The sequence below is a fragment of the Pollicipes pollicipes genome, unplaced genomic scaffold (assembly GCF_011947565.3).
Source record: "Pollicipes pollicipes isolate AB1234 unplaced genomic scaffold, Ppol_2.1 Scaffold_1600;HRSCAF=1878_pilon_pilon_pilon, whole genome shotgun sequence".
Classification (NCBI taxonomy): Eukaryota; Metazoa; Arthropoda; class Thecostraca; order Pollicipedomorpha; family Pollicipedidae; genus Pollicipes; species Pollicipes pollicipes.
The window spans coordinates 26,422,831-26,442,248 of NW_023595962.1; the positions used below are offsets into that span (position 1 = coordinate 26,422,831).

Below are 19,418 nucleotides of genomic sequence, written 5' to 3' on the forward strand. Positions count from 1 at the left end.
AAAGCTGACGGCTCCTGTCGGCCTTTAACCTTTTTGCGCAGCGTTCGATTCTGCCGGTCAGCTGAGTGCCGGCTGTGCATCGCTAGCGCCGTACAGACGGAGGTCTGCCCATCCCACCTCCCCTCCCATACAGACGGAGGTCTGCCCATCCCACCTCCCCTCCCATACAAACGGAGATCTGCCCATCCAACCTCCCCTCCCATACAGACGGAGGTCTGCCCATCCAACCTCCCCTCCCATACAGACGGAGGTCTGCCCATCCCACCTCCCCTCCCATACAGACGGAGGTCTGCCCATCCAACCTCCCCTCCCATACAGACGGAGGTCTGCCCATCCAACCTCCCCTCCCATACAGACGGAGGTCTGCCCATCCCACCTCCCCTCCCATACAGACGGAGGTCTGCCCATCCAACCTCCTCTCCCATACAGACGGAGGTCTGCCCATCCCACCTCCCCTCCCATACAGACGGAGGTCTGCCCATCCAACCTCCCCTCCCATACAGACGGAGGTCTGCCCATCCCACCTCCCCTCCCATACAGACGGAGGTCTGCCCATCCAACCTCCCCTCCCATACAGACGGAGGTCTGCCCATCCAACCTCCCCCTCCGACTGTTCTGCTCCTCTGCCTCGCGTCCCATGGCGACAATGATGGCGCGGCCGGTGGGGAGGGGGGGGGGGAGGGGTCCGTTCGGCTGCGTCGCGGTGGGACATGCCGACGAACACGCCCCGGTCGGTCGGTGCGGCAATATTCCTCGGGGTGCTGCTGGTTTCCGCCCGCCGCTGGGTCACGGTCAAGCGTGTCACCAGCCCTCTCTCCTTTACCTTATCCCCGAATCAGTTCGGTTTTCAACACAAATGGTTCTTAACAGAAATTTAAGATTGGGTTGACGGGTAATAGCCAAAAGCCCCCCCCCCCCCACGTTAATGAAAACCCTGGCTGCCCCCTACTCATGGAAAGTCTCAATTTTACTGTATTTCAATACCAAAAAGCAATCCAGCTGCACAACGGTCCAATAGGATGCCGCTGTAAAACATATGCGTGAGACAGGTGGCTACAGCAGCCATGACCCCAGCCTCTTCTGAGAATGTTCATGAAGGTGCATGGAAAGACTCGGCTTCAAAATTGGCACTAGCACCCCTCCGTCTGAAACGTTCCTACGCCTATGACGAGCAATAAAATGTAGCATACATGGACAAAAGATGATCTCTTCTCCCTGAGCGTCGAAAATGAGCAAAGTTTCTTAAAAATGACATTTGTTCTCCTTCTTCTTTATTGTGAACATCAGCGCACACTACTCAACACAATTACCAAGTGGGATAACTCAAACCGATCGCAGTGACAAACACTTGAAATGAGCTATATTCTTGAACAGTACAAACAGCAAAAACATGAAAATTATCTCTGAAATCTGGCAAAGAAGGTCGAATTGGGCGCGTAGCTCAGCAGCACTGGGCTCGAAACCAGCTGCATGCTGTTTTGGGGAACATCAGTGTCTTCATGGGTTGACATCAAGGAAACTTAAGGTTGTGTGTGATAGGTGAGGCTGGTGAACTTTCTCGGGAGATACGATAGAGGTAAGTAGCATTACGGACATTGCATGTACATACGTCACACACTCATACATACATACGTCGCGGCGCCGTGCCATTGACCGTAGTTGTCAGATGAGCTGAAGGCCCCTTTGCTCTCTATCAGCTATCACGAAGCAGCATGGCCTGCGTGTTTTTGAACATCGCATTCAGCGATAAGGACCATTGAGCTTCCGAGCTGTGCCAGCGCAAGAGGCGTCGCACATCCCGCCGCCAACCAGGCGGACCCTCCAAAAGGAACACGCAGTCTGCCAGCCGACATTTGCTGCAACCATGCCAGGTTTGGTTATTTAAGGTCAAGAGCTAAGGTCAACCGGTAGCTTTAAGTCAATCTAGCACAACCTTACGGCATCCTTCAACTCCATCTGTACGCGCGGAAACTCAGCTCTCAGGGAGCCCGCGTGCCTGGCGCCGCGTGCTGAACAGCTTTGTAATCCTCTTCCTGGAGGGGCGACACAGAGTTGAAAAAAAAATCCAGATTTGTTAGTGCCAGGTGGTGAACGCCAGGCAAAGATAAGATTCTTCGTGGCTCTAAAACTGGTTGTTCCCCGCAACACGTAGTATATCGTCTGAACTGCATAAAAGGATTCTACGGAGTAGGGGTTACAGTTTGTGAACCGTTTCGTGCTTTCTCAGATAGAGAGGCTCATGAACACTTCACTATCCGCAACGTTTTCTACGAAAAGTCCAGGAGGCGGTTTTTCATTAGGCGTTCCTATTTTCCAGATTTAAAAACTATATATCGCCTTCTCGCAACGCGTTCCTCACCACTGGGGCACGGAACACAGCAAAAGTGTACTGATCTGTGTATTGTTCTAGCAGCATTAGTTGGATCTGTTGACGCTAAAACCTTGTGTGTATAAATTTGCCGTATGCGGACAGATCGCCAACTCTTCTGGCAAAACGCGAATATGTATAGCTAGATCTATAGATGGATTCACAGAAAGATAGGTAAAGATAGCAGGACGGCTTCCTTTCTGCGCCTGGGTTTGCGACAATGTCTGTCCTTATATATATGTGGGGTGGGGGGTGGGGGTATGTGTGTGTGTGTGTGTGTGTGTGTGTGTGTGTGTGTGTGTGTGTGTGTGTGTGTGTGTGTGTGTGTGTGTGTGTCTAGTGTGTGTGAGTACTTTGCTGGAGCGCTCCGGACGCTCGAGAATCGGACATCACCAACACACTGATCCTACTGGTTTCGCTTGTGTTCGGCTGCCGATACAGGGTGCGTGCTAAACTCTGACTTGGGCTTATCTGAGCGGAACAGCATCTTCTCCAGGTTCATGAAGGGCGCTTCGAAAGCCAGGGAGAACGGCAGAGCAAATGCAAACGTCGTGATGATGTGGCCCAGGAGCCTGTACACCAGCCTTACCACATCGACGTACATCGTGCCTTTCACCGAGCCCTCCACCACAGACAGCACGTTGATGTGGATCAAGTAGCCGGCGTAGGTGAGGCGGCTGAGCGGAATAAAGCCCGGGTAGGACAGAAGCATGTTGACGAACCCGCCGTAGCCGGTGACGCAGGCGAAGATGACCCAGGAGACGGCGAGGCCCCAGGCGAACCGGTGCAGACCTCCGTAGGTCACGGCCACCGCCTTGCTCGGCTGCGGGTCCCAGGGCATCTGATAGCCGGTCATGCCGTACACGACGGAGATGCCGATGGCGAAGGCGACAATCCAGCCGAGGAGCCACTGCCACCACCGCAGCGTCACCTGTCTGCCGCGCAGCCGGTGCAGCAGGTAGCCCAGCCCGATGCCCAGCAGATACACCGTGCAACGCGTCCAGGGATAGCCATAATTGTTCAGTAAGTCTTCATCATTGTGACCCGGCCTGAGCATCAAAAATATGGGGTTCAGGTCTTTGACGCTCCAGATTGTCACTCGAAGCGCCAGGAAGCCAACAATGAGAGCGCATAGCCAAATGATGCCGAGCAGCGGTCGCCACACCAGCGGAAGCAGGACCAGAGGAGAGAACACAAACATCTGCATGTCAGTGGCCAGGTACCAAGACTGGCCCACGCACATTTTGTCAAACTCAAAGAAGTTTTGAATGTAGAGAAGGTTCTTCCACCAGTCGTGAACGCAATAAGATTGCTGAGGTGCGGTGGAAGACTGCCATATAGGTCCATCCCCTAGATAGACAAAAATGGTGGCAGTAATTCCAATTATCATGGCATAAGGGGCAGTTAGTCTTAAATAACGGTGTATATAGAAGAGCGGCAGGTTGAATTTCTTGTTCTTCTCATAAGCGCCACAGAAGCCATATGCCAGCTAACGTCCCGGACAAGAGATAAAACGTGTCCACGCTTGGCATGGCATTTGCGACAGCCTCAAACCAGGGTCCTTTAAACCAGTCAACGGCGACTAGGAAGTTCTGTGTGTAGGTCGCGATCTGGCTAGTGGCGTGTCCCAGAACCACCCACGTCATAGACAGGAAGCGAATGCCGTGCAAACAGGAGAGCGTGCCCGCGCCGGTCGTCGTGTTCATCAGCTTCTCTGTGTTGGTGTACACGGAGAAGGCGACCAGCGCTTGCTGCGTGGTGCCCAGAGCAGACGGCTTCCGTTGCAGCAGCGGCGGCGGCTTGTCGCCGTCGACGAGCAGCATCTGCGGCAGCCGGGGGTTGCAGCTGTCGGTCAGCGGGGTCATGCGCAGCTGGCGCGCCACGCGCCGCGCGCTCCGCCGGTGGTGCACGTCCACCGCCGTGCCGACCACCATCAGCACACCGACCAGCGCCATGATGGTGACGACGACCACGTCCGCGGCTTGCAGCTGCACCGAGTCCTCGGCCGTCTTGGAGCCGTGCTCGACCACGGTCACGTTGGGTCCCAGCAGCGTCTGCAGAGCTAGACGTGTGTCGTCGGCCGAGCAGCTGGACGGCACGCACATGCCGATGGCGCCGCTGGCGACGCCCAGCGCGGGCAGGAGCGCCGGCGCGCCCAGACCTCGCTGCCGTCCTCCGCCGAGGCGGGGCTGCTGCGAGGCTGCGGCTGATGCGACGGGCGCCACCGACACGGGCACGTACCGGCCGACAAAGTGGAGCCCCGCCTCGGGTAGGTACGGGTAGCGTGCCGGGTCCTAGGTGCACGTCGATGGCCAGGCACTCGTCGAAATTGCCGAATACGTTGACGTTCCCCACCAGGAACCCGTCCGGTAGCTTGCCGGTGGCGTCGAACACTGCAACACGGGACTTGGTGAGAACTGGCTCGTGCTACGGGTACTTGTTCTTTGGTCACCTATTTTGGGTGCAGTTAGCCAGCAATTTTTGCCCTTGGCTTGGGCTAACAAATTGTCTATAAAGGGTCTTGTTTACTAAAACCACTTCTCAACTTATTACTATTTCTATAGCTTATTATTAGTTGGATACAAATGGTTTACCTATCGTTGTTGAATATAATTTCAAAAGAGAAGTGATGCCAGGTGGCATTGTTGTGAGGACTGATAACCTCCTTACAAAGACATAAATTCCAAAGTTGGACGGAACGGAAAACCTTATATCCAACGGACAATAGAGGTTCATGACAGACGTTCATTAGGGCATCAATTATGTGAAAGGAGAACCCACTAGTTGTTGTTGAGAGCCGGCTATCAGCAAGACCGATATCACGTGCTGTCCGGCTCCAACCCACGCGCTTTACATTTCATTATGTGTTTGTGTTCACCTCCCTGCCTACGCTATTTTTTGGCGACGAGGCGTTCTGGGAGTAAGTAGCATTAGCATTCAACAAAACCTCATTTGCCGCCCTGGTTGTCCCGAAACCATATCCCGGGCTGCCCGTACACGGAAAAGTAGTTCGCAAAGTGAGCATTTCCTAGTTTTAATGGTCCCAAAATTTAGGCATGGCTGTTGTTGTATGGAAAAGCAAGTCCACCAGCTTTACCGCACGGCTTATTATCTTGCCGGGCGGTGTTAGGGGAACCTGAATAGCATACTCATCACGCGCCAGCGGCTACCCGTCAATCCTGTCTCCGTCACTCACTGGCGAAGGCCCACAGGGAACTGGTGAGCTCGCTTCTGTAGATGGCCGTGTGATTGCGGCAGAGCGTGTCGTCGGCGAGCAGGGTGGGCATGGCCAGACGCGACACGACGGCCGTCCGACCGCCGTCGAGCGGCAGGCGCTCCAGCTGCTGGGACAGCAGGTCCAGCGCGTCGGGCGAGAGGCCGGCCGGCGGCAGGCCGGGCAGCGGCGGCAGGTAGCCGAACAGCTGGCGCCCGGCGCGCGCGCCGTCCAGCGTCGCCGGCGCCGCCAGCAGCAGCGTCAGCAGCGCGGTCAGCATCGCCGGCTGGGAGGTCGCCGGATCACAGGAGTCACGGCAGAGGTCACCAGCGAGCGGCCGCCACTAGCCTGCGCCGTCCGCCGTCCGCCGTCTGCCGCTGCGGCAGAGTGACGCGGCATCGGGAGCGGCGGCCGGCCTTTAGCCGGCGCCTATCGGGCGGATGAGGTGGAGCCGCCGTCACAAACGCGCTAGGTTTGGTGTGCGGATGCTGATATCAGGCGTCCCTGAAGAACTCAGGCGGCGTACAAATCAGGACGATCGACGAACTTTGCTATCTGACCGTGACTGTGCTCTTTATCTGGATGAAATAACGTTTTTGTTCGCTTTCGCGGTCTTCCAGTATATTGAGCTGTTACTGTAGCGACACACGCTTCTGTTACTGTAGCGATACATGGTTCTGTTACTGTAGCGACACACGCTTCTGCTACTGTAGCGACACATGGTTCTGTTACTGTAGCGACACACGCTTCTGCTACTGTAGCGACACACGCTTCTGTTGCTGCTAGCGACACACGCTTTTGTTACTGTGGCGACACGCGCTTTTGTTACTGTAGTGACATACGCTCACTGTAGAAACACAAACTTCGGTCGTGTTGTGGTGCACCGAAAACGCGTACGCTTACGTCACGCGGAACTGATCACAGCAGTGGCGTATAGCATGGAAAATCCAACTAGAAAAAACCTGGCCTAGTCAACGTGCTGGGGCACGTACGAACGTGCGGCTGCTATTCCATGTGAGGTGCACAGAGTTTCAGATGGAATTAAACGTCACACAGCAACGAGAACACAGGCTCTTAACAATGTCGAATTGTTAAATTCGGTAAGATAGTTCCGATGCATATGCACGGGGTGTCGAAGTTAAGAATGGCTCAGAATTCATTACAGTACATGTCAAAAATTGTTAAAAATGCACATGCCACCTTCTAGTTGGTAGCTGCGTCTATCTTCTGGCTTCATCTGACTTGTGATGACGACAAAAGCATGTGCTCTTTAAGCCACGCTTCGATTACTTCTTATTATTTTATAATTACGCCACGACTATTTTGCTTCTGTCAGGGAATCGCTTGAGAGCATGACCATCAGCAGTGTACCAAAGTCTTGCCGTGGCGGGCGCGGCGAATTCGTTGGGCTCCTTTAACGGGTGAGCGGCGAGTCGACTTTTGGCCACTGCCACGCTTGAAGAGTAACAGCTATGATCGCAGCTTTAAGCGTATCTTTTAGCTAAAAATGTTATCAAATTGGGCTGCCTGTTTCATCCTTTGGATGCCCCAGGTCCCCCGTCTGGGGTCAGAGAGAGAGAGAGGGGGGAGAGGTGACATAGGGAGGGAGGGGCGGAAAGAGGCCCATGGAGGGTAGGACCATGCAGGAGCTGTGAAGGCAAGACGCCTGCTCAACTCATGGAGGGTGGGGCCTTGCGGGAGCTGTGCGGATAAGGGGCGTGCTCGCCCCCATGGAGGGTGGGTACCGCAGAGCGGCCAGACGCCGCGCACCCAGTTCAACGTCCAACCATGTATACATCGGACTTGTAAACATATAACATGTATATCGTGTCCGGTGGATGGTGGCAAAGATGGGGAAACGCTCAGACGGCTCTGTTCATCTTCGACTTTTAAAGGTTGCATAGAAATAGTAGATTGGGGTAGGACGTAAATAAATGACCGGGTATTAGATTCCTAGGTTCATGCAGTCGCAATAGAAGTGGAACACCAGGTGTCATGTGGTGCATCAGGAGTTCCGACTGTCGGAAATGGCACTAGTGTAGCAGAAAATAGCTGCAGTAGGAGTAACGCCAATCTACAGTACGAAACATTTTAAAACCCCATTTTTCACTTCAAGGAGACCAAACTGCTTCGAGCGTTATCACTCTGCGAGACGCCAGCAGTGGATCTGCGCCATCCAAGACCAAAAGAACCCAGTAATTTGTCTAATTCGACCATATAGGTGTAAGAACGCTTCAAAAAGCCGGGGGTGTTCTGAGGGTGTTCTTCAGGAACTTTTTGGAAGGCAAGCCCGATGACCGGGGGGAGAGGGGGGATGGTGGGGATGGAGGATGTTATCGCTCTTTATTCGAATGCCATGCTGCTGCGCTAGATATGCATCCAGAGCTGTTTCTCGCTGATGCACAGTCTTGTCTATTCGACTCATCTATGTCATTCAGAAATAAGGCTATCCAGCTTCCCAAGGTTATTTGTCCATTTCAACTCTGCAACATTGTCTTTCCTGCGAAGGCGATATTCCACGAGAGGGTAGACATTTTGGGTCATTGAGGAGGCGTCTCCATACACAGGGTAGATGCAGAACTACGGCCTCGACGTAGACCGGTGAGAACTTTGACGGTGAGTCGATGCTCACAGTGCGACAGATTTTCCATGCGCCTTCATCGCGCTGGCTGCCTTTCAAGAATAAGGCTTGTCGCAGCACTTTAGGCGGAAACAAATGTGAAAGCTTCGCCGACAGCAATGTGACAAAAGCCATCAAACTGGAGATTCGCCTTTGAAAACCAAACCACAGAACGAGTGCACTTCTGCCATATCTTTCTTATCTGGGCCCTGCTCCCATCCGCCGTCGGCGACCACTGTCCTGGCCCGGCTGTCTCCCGCATGACTGACTGCGAACTGATTGTATGGCCGCTTTGTTGCATATTTATGGATCAGCATTACTACTAATTGTTGTGTAAAACATATGTGGTACATTTGCAGCAGTATCTTTTCCCTCATTATTGTCCCTTACACCACGCCACTGCAGGAAAAAGCCTCCGGGAAGCCGCGTGCCTTAGGCATGAATTGGCCCAACGGACATTTAATTGCTCATCATCCAACGTAGACGACTTGATCTGTTTTTGTGTATAGGCAGGGGCGTATACAGAGTCTCGCCAAAGGGGAACACAGGGTTGACAAAAGCCGCTCTTGTGGTGCCCCCCCCCCCCCTTCCTTTCTAAAAAGGTCCTCGGATATCGCTTACTTGTTAACAAGGGATACGGTTTTCTTCGTTTTATCGATGTTTTTACTTTGCAACCGGAACAGAAATCAGAAGCTACTGTGATATAAATTCTGTCTGTGTTTTAAGGTCTGCTCCATAAATCAGGCGCTGAAAGACCGCATGGATTAAATTTCCGGTGCCCTTTATTTGCCATGGTTTAGTTGACTCTTCGGTAGAGTTCAACAGCCTTCTCGGAATGGTTTATCTGAGTCTACAAACGTTAAGGACATCACAAATGTTCATTGTAAATCGATGTATCTGATCGAAATTTGAACATTGAATTTGATTGGAGATGGAGTGGTCAACAATGTGTATTAACATGGCCAACCCATGCCTGTCTAAAGGTGTTCCAGCAACAAAAACCTCGACACCAGGCTTGCAGATTCCACAGTCCGCGGAGCGTTAGCTCAGTGGCTTATTTTTAGCCGTGGCCCGCCGGCGGGCGAAAATGATGATGTTTTTGAAACAGTTACCTTTAAGCATGTAATTGTTTCACTGATCCGTTCTGCACACAAAATTAACGTTCTTAGGGAAACGTGGGATGGCCTTGTTCGTTTGTTTTTTTACTCATTTCGACCCACTCTATTCAACAATAATGAGACCCCCACTTTACTCAGCAATAATGAAATCTCTTATTTCCTTCCGGGTAAGTTGAGCAGACCATCGAGGGCACGTTACCTTCCTTGGTCAAAGGCTGAAGGGTCATTCCGCCCCATCGTGAAGTGTCTTCTGGACTGTCATCCTGGCGACAAGCAGCGCATCTCCTGATCGATTCGGAGGCCATTAAGAGGATGTGTTATCACATCGCCCCCTTCCCTGACACGGGAGGCCTTCTGACCCACCAGTTGGCCCCGGATCAGCGCAGGAACCCTCATTGCCACAACAACATCCGTGATTCCCAAAGGTGTTCCAATAATTATCACATAGACTCCAGTTCCATGTTTTTCTGTGTTCTCGAGAGATATTGGCGGACACAATGAACGTGGGTTGTAGATAAAATGAGGTCCCAAATTTGCATTAACATGGCTCATATATGTTCGTCTTAAAATGTTCAAGATGCAGTCAGAATTTATTTCTGAAAAAAGCTACGTAATATGGTTTTAAACATGCGCGCTCGCGTCATAGCAACAACACCATGGACTCCCGGCGTTGCAGTCTCCATTTGCCGCGCGGCGTTGGCCCTGTGGCTGTGATACTAAGTGATGACCAATGACAAAACAAATAAAAATGACGCATCTTGTGGAAGATGACTGGTGAAGTGGGTAAGCCGGTATGTAGTGCAAAAGCAAGCTAAACACAACCTTAATCTGAAGGGGGGGGGGGGGCAGTTAACATTGCTGGTCGCCTCCCACCTTGAAAAGTGGGGGAACCATGGCCCTCTGGCCCCCCTGTTCCTACGCCCATGAATTCGACTATGTTTTTGGCCCATAGGTTTTTCGCTTTAAGCAAGGCAGCAACCAGCAGCCCAATCGGCGTTCTTCCCTTCAAACCGCCCACCGAATTCGCCGCGCGCACTGCGGCAAGGCTTTGGTACACTGCTGATGACCAGTGGGCCAAATCATATACGTCCGATCAAACACACCAAAGCGGCGCTCGCCAGGCTTCTCCCGGATTGGATTGTTTTGAACGTCGAATTATCGTTGGCATTGGGCACTTCATCCCATCACTGCATCCTATCACTGCTATCATGCGATTCCGATACAAAGGTAAAGAAGTCGCCATGCTCACTGAACAAAACGCTCTGGCTTCTGCAGCCCATGTCAGGTGAAGCTAGAAAACGTTTAAATCACGAACTGAAAACTCACCATCTGCATCTATCCAAATCCTTGGGAGCGATTTCGATTATTTCTTGTGAGTTTCCAACAGCGAGTCACAAAGCACCAGAGCTATCTTACCAAAGTTAGGTCCACTTGGTAATTTAGATTAGGTCCCAATGACGTCATTAGCGCAGCCGTAAGTGCCTGTTTTGCAGTAAGACCGTTTTTTTCGGCGACATTTGATGGGCGATAGTGCCATGGTATCAACGGTTTTAAACAACTTACATGAATGCATTGAAGATCTAACGAAGACACCCTGATCTCGTGCTGCTCATGGCACGCCAAAAGTGTGCTTCGCTGTGTTTGCAGCGGAGTGTTAGAATATTTCAAAAGTGATGTTACGCTTTACCTGAAGGCGCTCTCTAGCCCCCGTAATAAATCGCACTGGGAAGTTCGCACGTCTTCCAGCGTGTGTTCGCTATACAAGGTTTTCCTGGTCCAATTTGGTCGTGCTTTACGCTAATTCGGAATAAGGTCCAATGGGCGCATGAGCTTTCAGTGTTGGACAACATAACACAATACCCGTGCCTCCACAGCCAAAACTCAAGACAGTGGAACATAGGAGAACGGGTGAAAGCATTAGTTCTTCCCGGTAAAGAACACAGCCAGGGCCAGGTAGTAAAGTTCAATGGCTGCTCGGTATCTGCGCCGGCTAAAGGCCGACGATCGATACCGCGTCACTCTGCCGCAGCGGCAGACGGCGGACGGCGGACGGCGCAGGCTAGTGGCGGCCGCTCGCTGGTGACCTCTGCCGTGACTCCCGTGATCCGGTGACCTCCCAGCCGGCGATGCTGACCGCGCTGCTGACGCTGCTGCTGGCGGCGCCGGCGACGCCGGACGGCGCGCGCACCGGGCGCCAGCTGCTCGGCTACCTGCTGCCGCTGCACGGCCTGCCGCCGTCCGGCTTCTCGCCCGACGCGCTGGACCTGCTGTCCCAGCAGCTGGAGCGCCTGCCGCTCGACGGCGGTCGGACGGTCCGTCGTGTCGCGTCTGGCCATGCCCACCCTGCTCGCCGACGACACGCTCTGCCGCAACCACACGGCCATCTACAGAAGCGAGCTCACCAGTTCCCTGTGGGCCTTCGCCAGTGAGTGACGGAGACAGGATTGACGGGTAGCCGCTGGCGCGTGATGAGTATGCTATTCAGGTTCCCCTAGCATCGCCCCGCAACATAATAAACCGTGCGGTAATGCTGGCGGACCTGCCTTTCCATACAACAGCGATGTCTAAATTTTGTGACCATTAAAACTAGGAAATGACTACTTTGCGAAGTACGTATCCGTGTGCGGACAGCCCGGGATATGATTTCGGGACAACCAGGGCGGCAAATGAGATTTCGTTCAATGCTAATGCTACTTACTCCCAGAACGCCTCGTCGCCACAAAATAGCGCACACGGGGAAGTGAAAACAAACACATAATGAAATGAAATGCGCGTGCGTTGGAGCCGGACAGCACGTGATATCGGTCTTGCTGATAGCCGGCTCTCATCAACAACTAGTGGATTCTCCTGTCACATAATTGGTACCCTAATTAAGCTTGGCCATGAGCCTTTATTGTCCGTTGGATATAAGGTTTTCCGTTCCGCCAGCTTTGGAATTTATGTCTCTGTCGTGAAGTGATCACTCTTCACAACAATACCAGCTGACATAAATTCTTTTTTGAAATTCCATTCAGCATACAATAGGTAAACCATTTATATCCAGCCAATAATAACCTAGATGAAATGTAATAAGTTGAGAAGTGGTTTAAGTAAGCAAGACCTTTCAAAGACACCCTGTTAGCCCAAGCCACGGGCAAAAATCGCTGGCTTACTGCACCCAAAATAGGTGACCAAAGAACAAGTACCCGTAGCACGAGCCAGTTCTCACCAAGTCCCGTGTTGCAGTGTTCGACGCCACCGGCAAGCTACCGGACGGGTTCCTGGTGGGGAACGTCAACGTATTCGGCAATTTCGACGAGTGCCTGGCCATCGACGTGCACCTGGACCCGGCACGCTACCCGTACCTACCCGAGGCGGGGCTCCACTTTGTCGGCCGGTACGTGCCCGTGTCGGTGGCGCCCGTCGCATCAGCCGCAACCTCGCAGCAGCTCCGCCTCGGCGGAGGACGGCAGCGAGGTCTGGGCGCGCCGGCAGCTCCTGCCCGCGCTGGGCGTCGCCAGCGGCGCCATCGGCATATGCGTGCCGTCCAGCTGCTCGGCCGAGGACACACGTCTGGCTCTGCAGACGCTGCTGGGACCCAACGTGACTGTGGTCGAGCACGGCTCCAAGACGGCCGAGGACTCGGTGCAGCTGCAAGCCGCAGACGTGGTCGTCGTCACCATCATGGCGCTGGTCGGTGTGCTGATGGTGGTCGGCACGGCGGTGGACGTGCACCACCGGCGGAGCGCGCGGCGCGCGGCGCGTCAGCTGCGCATGACCCCGCTGACCGACAGCTGCAACCCCCGGCTGCCGCAGATGCTGCTCGTCGACGGCGACAAGCCGGCGCCGCTGCTGCAGCGGAAGCCGTCTGCTCTGGGCACCACGCAGCAAGCGCTGGTCGCCTTCTCCGTGTACACCAACACAGAGAAGCTGATGAACACGACGACCGGCGCGGGCACGCTCTCCTGTTTGCACGGCATTCGCTTCCTGTCCATGACGTGGGTAGTTCTGGGACACGCTGCCGGCGGGATCGCGACCCACACACAGAACCTCCTAGTTGTCGTCGATTGGTTTAAAGGACCTTGGTTTCAGGCGATCGCAAATGCCATGCCAAGCGTGGACACGTTTTATCTCTTGTCCGGGACGTTGCTGGCATATGGCTTCTGTGGCGCTTACGAGAAGAACAAGAAATTCAACTTGCCGCTCTTCTATATACATCGTTATATAAGACTAACTGTACCTTACGCCATGGTAATTGGATTTACTGCCACTATTTTTGTCTATCTAGGGGATGGACCTATATGGCAGTCTTCCACCGCACCTCAGCAATCTTATTGCATTCACAACTGGTGGAAAAACCTTCTCTACATTCAGAACTTCATTGATTTTGAGGAAACATGCGTCCTACAGTCTTGGTACCTGGCCACTGACATGCAGATGTTTGTGTTCTCTCCTCTGGTCCTGCTTCCGCTGGTGTGGCGACCGCTGCTCGGCATCATTTGGCTATGCGCTCTCATTGTTGGCTTCCTGGCGCTTCGAGTGACAATCTGGAGCGTCAAAGACCTGAACCCCACATTTTTCACGCTCAGGCCGGGTCCCAGTGACGAAGACCTAATGAACAATTATGGCTATCCCTGGATGCGTTGCACGGTGTATCTGCTGGGCATCGGGCTGGGCTATCCTGCTGCACCGGCTGCGCGGCAGACAGGTGACGCTGCGGTGGTGGCAGTGGCTCCTCGGCTGGATTGTCGCCTTCGCCATCGGCATCTCCGTCGTGTACGGCATGACCGGCTATCAGATGCCCTGGGACCCGCAGCCGAGCAAGGCGGTGGCCGTGACCTACGGAGGTCTGCACCGGTTCGCCTGGGGCCTCGCCGTCTCCTGGGTCATCTTCGCCTGCGTCACCGGCTACGGCGGGTTCGTCAACATGCTTCTGTCCTACCCGGGCTTTATTCCGCTCAGCCGCCTCACCTACGCCGGCTACTTGATCCACATCAACGTGCTGTTTGTGGCGGACGTCTCGATGAAAGGCACGATGTACGTCGATGTGGTAAGGCTGGTGTACAGGCTCCTGGGCCACATCATCACGACGTTTGCATTTGCTCTGCCGTTCTCCCTGGCTTTCGAAGCGCCCTTCATGAACCTGGAGAAGATGCTGTTCCGCTCAGATAAGCCCAAGTCAGAGTTTAGCACGTATCCTGTATCGGCAGCCGAACACAAGCGAAACCAGTAGGATCAGTGTGATGATGATGTCCGATTCTCGAGCGTCCGAGGCGCTCTCGCAAGAGAGAGACAGAGAGACGGAAAGAGAGGGAGAAAGAGCTTGTGCTGCTCCACTCACCTGCTCCACACCACTCACTGGTGCAGGGTTATCGTTTTCATCTTGGAAAGTTTTGCAAAAAAGTCCGGAGTACCGCGTTGTAAAAACTGTCTTCTGGTCCTTTGTCAACAACGTTGCAGAGCGTGAAGTCTTCGCGACCTTTTGCATCAATGAATCGAATGTATTCTGCAGTGAATTTGAAAATTCTGATGTGGAGCTCATAGGAAGCTTGCATGCAGTAGAGACGGTAGTTTATTTGTTATGACGAGGCTTACTGTGTTCAACCAGTTTGAGTCTGCTTGTGCCTGTGTGTGTTGCCAAAATGTAAGTAGGAGAAACATCATAAAATAAATGGTCCCGATTTCAAAAGAGCTTCTGCAAAGATCAAATAGATCAAGGATTTCAAAAGATACTCGTGGAAGTCATACAATCTCAGAAGGCATCCTAGAGCACAGAAGGCCCCATACAGACTGTATCAAAATAAAAGGTCTCACAGGCTCTTAAATACAGTTGAATGTGCCAGGGTACTCTGCGCAAGGGTCCAAACTGATATATTAGGAGCCCAGCTGTTGCAACAATGGGATCGTCTCTGCCACCAGGAGACGTAGCAGTTTTAGAGCTATCCCTCTCCCCGCTCGCAGGGTCGGGTATGAATGAAGGGCCATGATCAAGCAGATATCAAGCAAGCATTTGTTGTGTTGCCAAAACTAAAAAACTTGTGTTTAACCTTGTAGACATTGGTTGCTGATAACCTAGCTCAGTCCGTACCTCGTAATCTCCTGCATGTGTATTATTAGAAGCATAACAACTTCAAATTCATAAAGGGTATAAATTACGGGCAGGCATATAAGCCGAATGATCAAGGAGATTTCTTACCGAAGCCGTTCGAAACTATTCTGTGGAGAATGATTACAAAAACTGTGCCCTGCGCTCATCTAGTTTTAATGGTCTCACCTAGCTCTGTTCGAGCTAAACGCTTTCTTTTTAGACTGGCTTAGGAAAACGGGACATTGTCTGCTGAACGGCCAGTCGCTGGGTCACCTGAGAGTTTAACATTGTCTGCTGAACGGCCTGTCGCTGGGTCACCCGAGAGTCGGACATTGTCTGCTGAACGGCCTGTCGCTGGGTCACCTGAGAGTTGGACATTGTCTGCTGAACGGCCTGTCGCTGGGTCACCCGAGAGTTGGACATTGTCTGCTGAACGGCCTGTCGCTGGGTCACCTGAGAGTTGGACATTGTCTGCTGAACGGCCTGTCGCTGGGTCACCCGAGAGTTGGACATTGTCTGCTGAACGGCCTGTCGCTGGGTCACCCGAGAGTTGGACATTGTCTGCTGAACGGCCTGTCGCTGGGTCACCCGAGAGTTGGACATTGTCTGCTGAACGGCCTGTCGCTGGGTCACCCGAGAGTTGGACATTGTCTGCTGAACGGCCTGTCGCTGGGTCACCCGAGAGTTGGACATTGTCTGCTGAACGGCCTGTCGCTGGGTCACCCGAGAGTTGGACATTGTCTGCTGAACGGCCTGTCGCTGGGTCACCCGAGAGTTGGACATTGTCTGCTGAACGGCCTGTCGCTGGGTCACCTGAGAGTTGAACACTGTGTCTTGAACGGCCTGTTGCTGGGTTCACCGAGTAGTTGGACATTGTCTGCTTGAACGGCTGTGCTGGGTCAACTGAGAGTGAACACTGCGTTGAACGGCCTGTTGCTGGTCACCTGGATGTTGGAACATTGTTGCTGAACGCCTGCGCGGGTCACCGAGAGTTGGACATTGTCTGCTGAACGGCCTGTCGCTGGGTCACCTGAGAGTTGGACATTGTCTGCTGAACGGCCTGTCGCTGGGTCACCTGAGAGTTGGACATTGTCGGGACCGCGCAACGATTTCTAGACGGCATATTCGCCTGCATTGCATGACTTGTGTGACGTCGTGCCAGATTTGGCTGCCAAAATATCATAGAAATAATTAAAAACTGCCGAAAAGCGGATGCATAGCTTGCGCAGGGTTACTAGTTATGTCCATATATCCGTAGCTTGCGCAGGATTACTAGTTATATCCATATATCCATAGCTTGCGCAGGATTACTAGTTATAGTTTGTGCATATTGGCCCGCCTTTTCCCAATATGGTTGTCCGTTGTCCCCTCCGTCAGTTTTTTTTCTTCTTAATAATACCACACTGACTAGCACCCAAAGTGACGTCATTTTCTAAGCTCGTCCGTGGCTGTACAAATAAAGTTGACCTAATATAACCCCAAATCCCGATTTTGCCCGGATTTTTGCCTCTGATTTGCGCCTTGATGTTAAAACTAGTATATAGAAGCTATTTGGCCGTTTCCAAAATGGTTTTTACGTTGACGAATTGCTTTCTATTCGAAGTCGAAGTGATACTGATACTGATATATGGTGATGATATTGACAGTCATGTGTTTAAGTACCTAGTGTACCACCAGCTCAGAGACACTGCTGCATTTCATTGGCCCAGCTTTCCCTGCCTAGCTAATGCGCACTGGGACTCAGAAAGGGGCTGAAGTCAGCATTGGGAGCTCAGGCCTACCAAAGGCATGCAAAGAAATACGCCTGTCGGAACCCACAATTTCACACGACCGAGGTCGCTGTTGCACTTCCGCGCGAGACCATTGAAGCAGCCTGCGTTAAAATGCGCTAAATCCTACATGGTTCTGAGAATTTCACGGTGGTGCTAAAGCGGTTTGATCAGTGGTTGCGAAACATATTAGCCGATCGAAGGCGTGTCTGTGTCTGGCCGGCCGCTGGGGCTTCAGCACGTCCAGCTGGCTGGTATGGACTCGGTCAGTCCGTGGCTTCGCTCGTAGCAACTGGCCCGGAGTCAACTGATAGGAAGCCTTTGTTTTTTCAAAGAGCTGGGGGCACTTTTGGGTTTCCACACAAATGTCGTGCAATGTGTGCTTGTAATTCACCGAAAGCAGTTTTCACTTGTTCCACCTACACTGGCGGCATCCCTGGAGATGGGCATACTCAAGACGTGGGCCTGGTGACTACATTTTGTTGAGAAGTTCCGCGGAAGAAGCCTGCTCGTTTATTATATAACCCGCGTCTCTTGTGAAGACAGTATGTGTCAGCGTTGTAGGTCTTTTATGGCCTGCCTATGCTGGTACTGAAGTGTTTGACGTGAGGCTTTCAGCGGCGCGGCCGGTGGCGTGGCGCCAGCGCCCGCTTGGGACGGTGCCAGCAAGTTGCTTGCAAGTTGCAAGTTGCAGAATGTGAAGACACTGCCTTTGTTAAGCAGCGGGTAATGCCATCTTGTTGAGATCATGTCGTTGGAATCTAGGGTTCCGAGACCGAATAACGAATGTTTGTCGCCCAATATGCACTAACGGATTTATCTGTCATCATTTTCGGTACTAAGTTTTGGTCAGCGCTATCGAATCTCGTTCGTCCGGTCTCCGTGCCATACCTAACACCTGGTTGAACAGATCACAGGTCAGCAGATCAATGGACGTGTGAGACTGTCTGTGTGAGACTGTGTGAGACTGTGTGAGACTGTCTGTGTGAGACTGTGTGAGACTGTGCGGAGACTGTGTGAGACTGTGCGGAGATTTTGCAGACCGCCTCCAGCTCTGCAAACCTAGGCCGAATGGGTTTCAATGCGGTGATGCCGTGCCGTTTTGAAGCCGGCGCCACCTGGCATGAACCGGCGCTGCCGCCAGCGCCTGACAGCTGACACGGTCGTGAATCAGCGGAGTACGAGGGATCCGAGCTCCCGTGTGATATCACGTGACAGGACACGTGACCTGTGAGGTGTGCTGGTACGATCGTGCCAGGGATTGCCGGACTGCCCCAGTTTTTGCCGCTTATTGGATAAGAAAGCTTAAGAAGGCGCTTTGTTTCTTTAGTGGTATGTTGACTGTTTGACCTGATTGGTGGGTGTTGTACGTACAAGTTAGCTGTACATTATTCGAAATGTGGCACCAAATCGTATTATATGCATGATACGTATCTTAGAAATACAAATTTGCAAGCTGCATTGAAGAGGCGAGCAGTTCCCAGAGATCGGACCAGCTCCGCGTTGTGAAAGGTACAACATATGATAAGCACACTATCTTGCTTTTTGCTACCAGTTTGCTCCCTACGCTGCAATGTGCGCGTTAGCATATATAACATAACATACATAACATAACATAAGTTAGCATTGTGATAACTTTAACTTAGGTCGCGCAGGTCAACATGCTTCAGCGGTGCCGACATTACAGCGGTGGTTTATGCTGCACCGTTACGACACAGAGTCGTAATCACCAGATTACGACACAGAGTCGTAATCGCACCGTGGAAAGGCGACGAGACGATCGGCCCTGGCGGTCTTGAAAGCTAAAGATCTGCTTATCGCAATGGGTTTTCCTTTGCTGTAAAAAACAGAGAAGAATGTAGCGATCACTACAAACCCTTTGAATGGCACTATCGTAACAAACGATACCGTGACCAAATCGCGGCGTTGTCATAACGCTTTGTTAAAACTCATGTGAGCCACCTACAGCTAAGCATAGCGAATATCATGGGTAGCAAACATCTGATGTCGCGCGAAGTGATTCGCTGGCCAGGACATGTCTAACGAGCGACCTTCGCCAGCGAAAACAGGGGACGTCGGGGCGGTGCCCGCCCAACTAACGTGGGGACCACTCGTTGTCCTCCGGTTACCGAGCGGGGAAGGTGTCGTGTTGAGGAAGCGGAACTAACGCCCGGCAGCAGCCCCGAGCACCTCCTGGAGACGGAAGCGATGCTCCCAGGCTGGCATTGTCCGCCGGCTATTTCCCGTGCGAATTTTGTATGC

The 19,418-nt window shown here is 52.7% G+C and overlaps 1 protein-coding gene and 1 pseudogene across 1 annotated transcript; one reads left to right on the plus strand and one right to left on the minus strand.

Moving 5' to 3' along the window:
- Positions 1-1,343: 1,343 nt before the first annotated feature.
- On the minus strand, positions 1,344-10,655 carry LOC119089415 (nose resistant to fluoxetine protein 6-like; annotated as a pseudogene).
- A 986-nt stretch (positions 10,656-11,641) lies between these two features.
- LOC119089420 (nose resistant to fluoxetine protein 6) lies at positions 11,642-14,532 on the plus strand. Its single transcript, XM_037212103.1, has 4 exons — positions 11,642-11,745; positions 12,546-12,771; positions 12,851-13,888; positions 13,977-14,532. Exons 1-4 carry the CDS (start codon positions 11,655-11,657, stop codon positions 14,530-14,532), a joined length of 1,911 nt encoding a protein of 636 aa, XP_037067998.1. The 5' UTR covers positions 11,642-11,654.
- The last annotated feature ends 4,886 nt before the right edge of the window (positions 14,533-19,418 follow it).

Excerpts from the sequence above, each read along its gene's own strand:
- LOC119089420 (XM_037212103.1), top strand. The coding sequence starts at position 11,655 with ATGCCCACCCTGCTCGCCGACGACACGCTCTGCCGCAACCACACGGCC. Across the intron at positions 11,746-12,545 it reads TTCCCTGTGGGCCTTCGCCA|TGTTCGACGCCACCGGCAAG; the intron begins GTGAGTGACGGA and ends CCCGTGTTGCAG. Across the intron at positions 13,889-13,976 it reads CCCACATTTTTCACGCTCAG|TATCCTGCTGCACCGGCTGC; the intron begins GCCGGGTCCCAG and ends ATCGGGCTGGGC.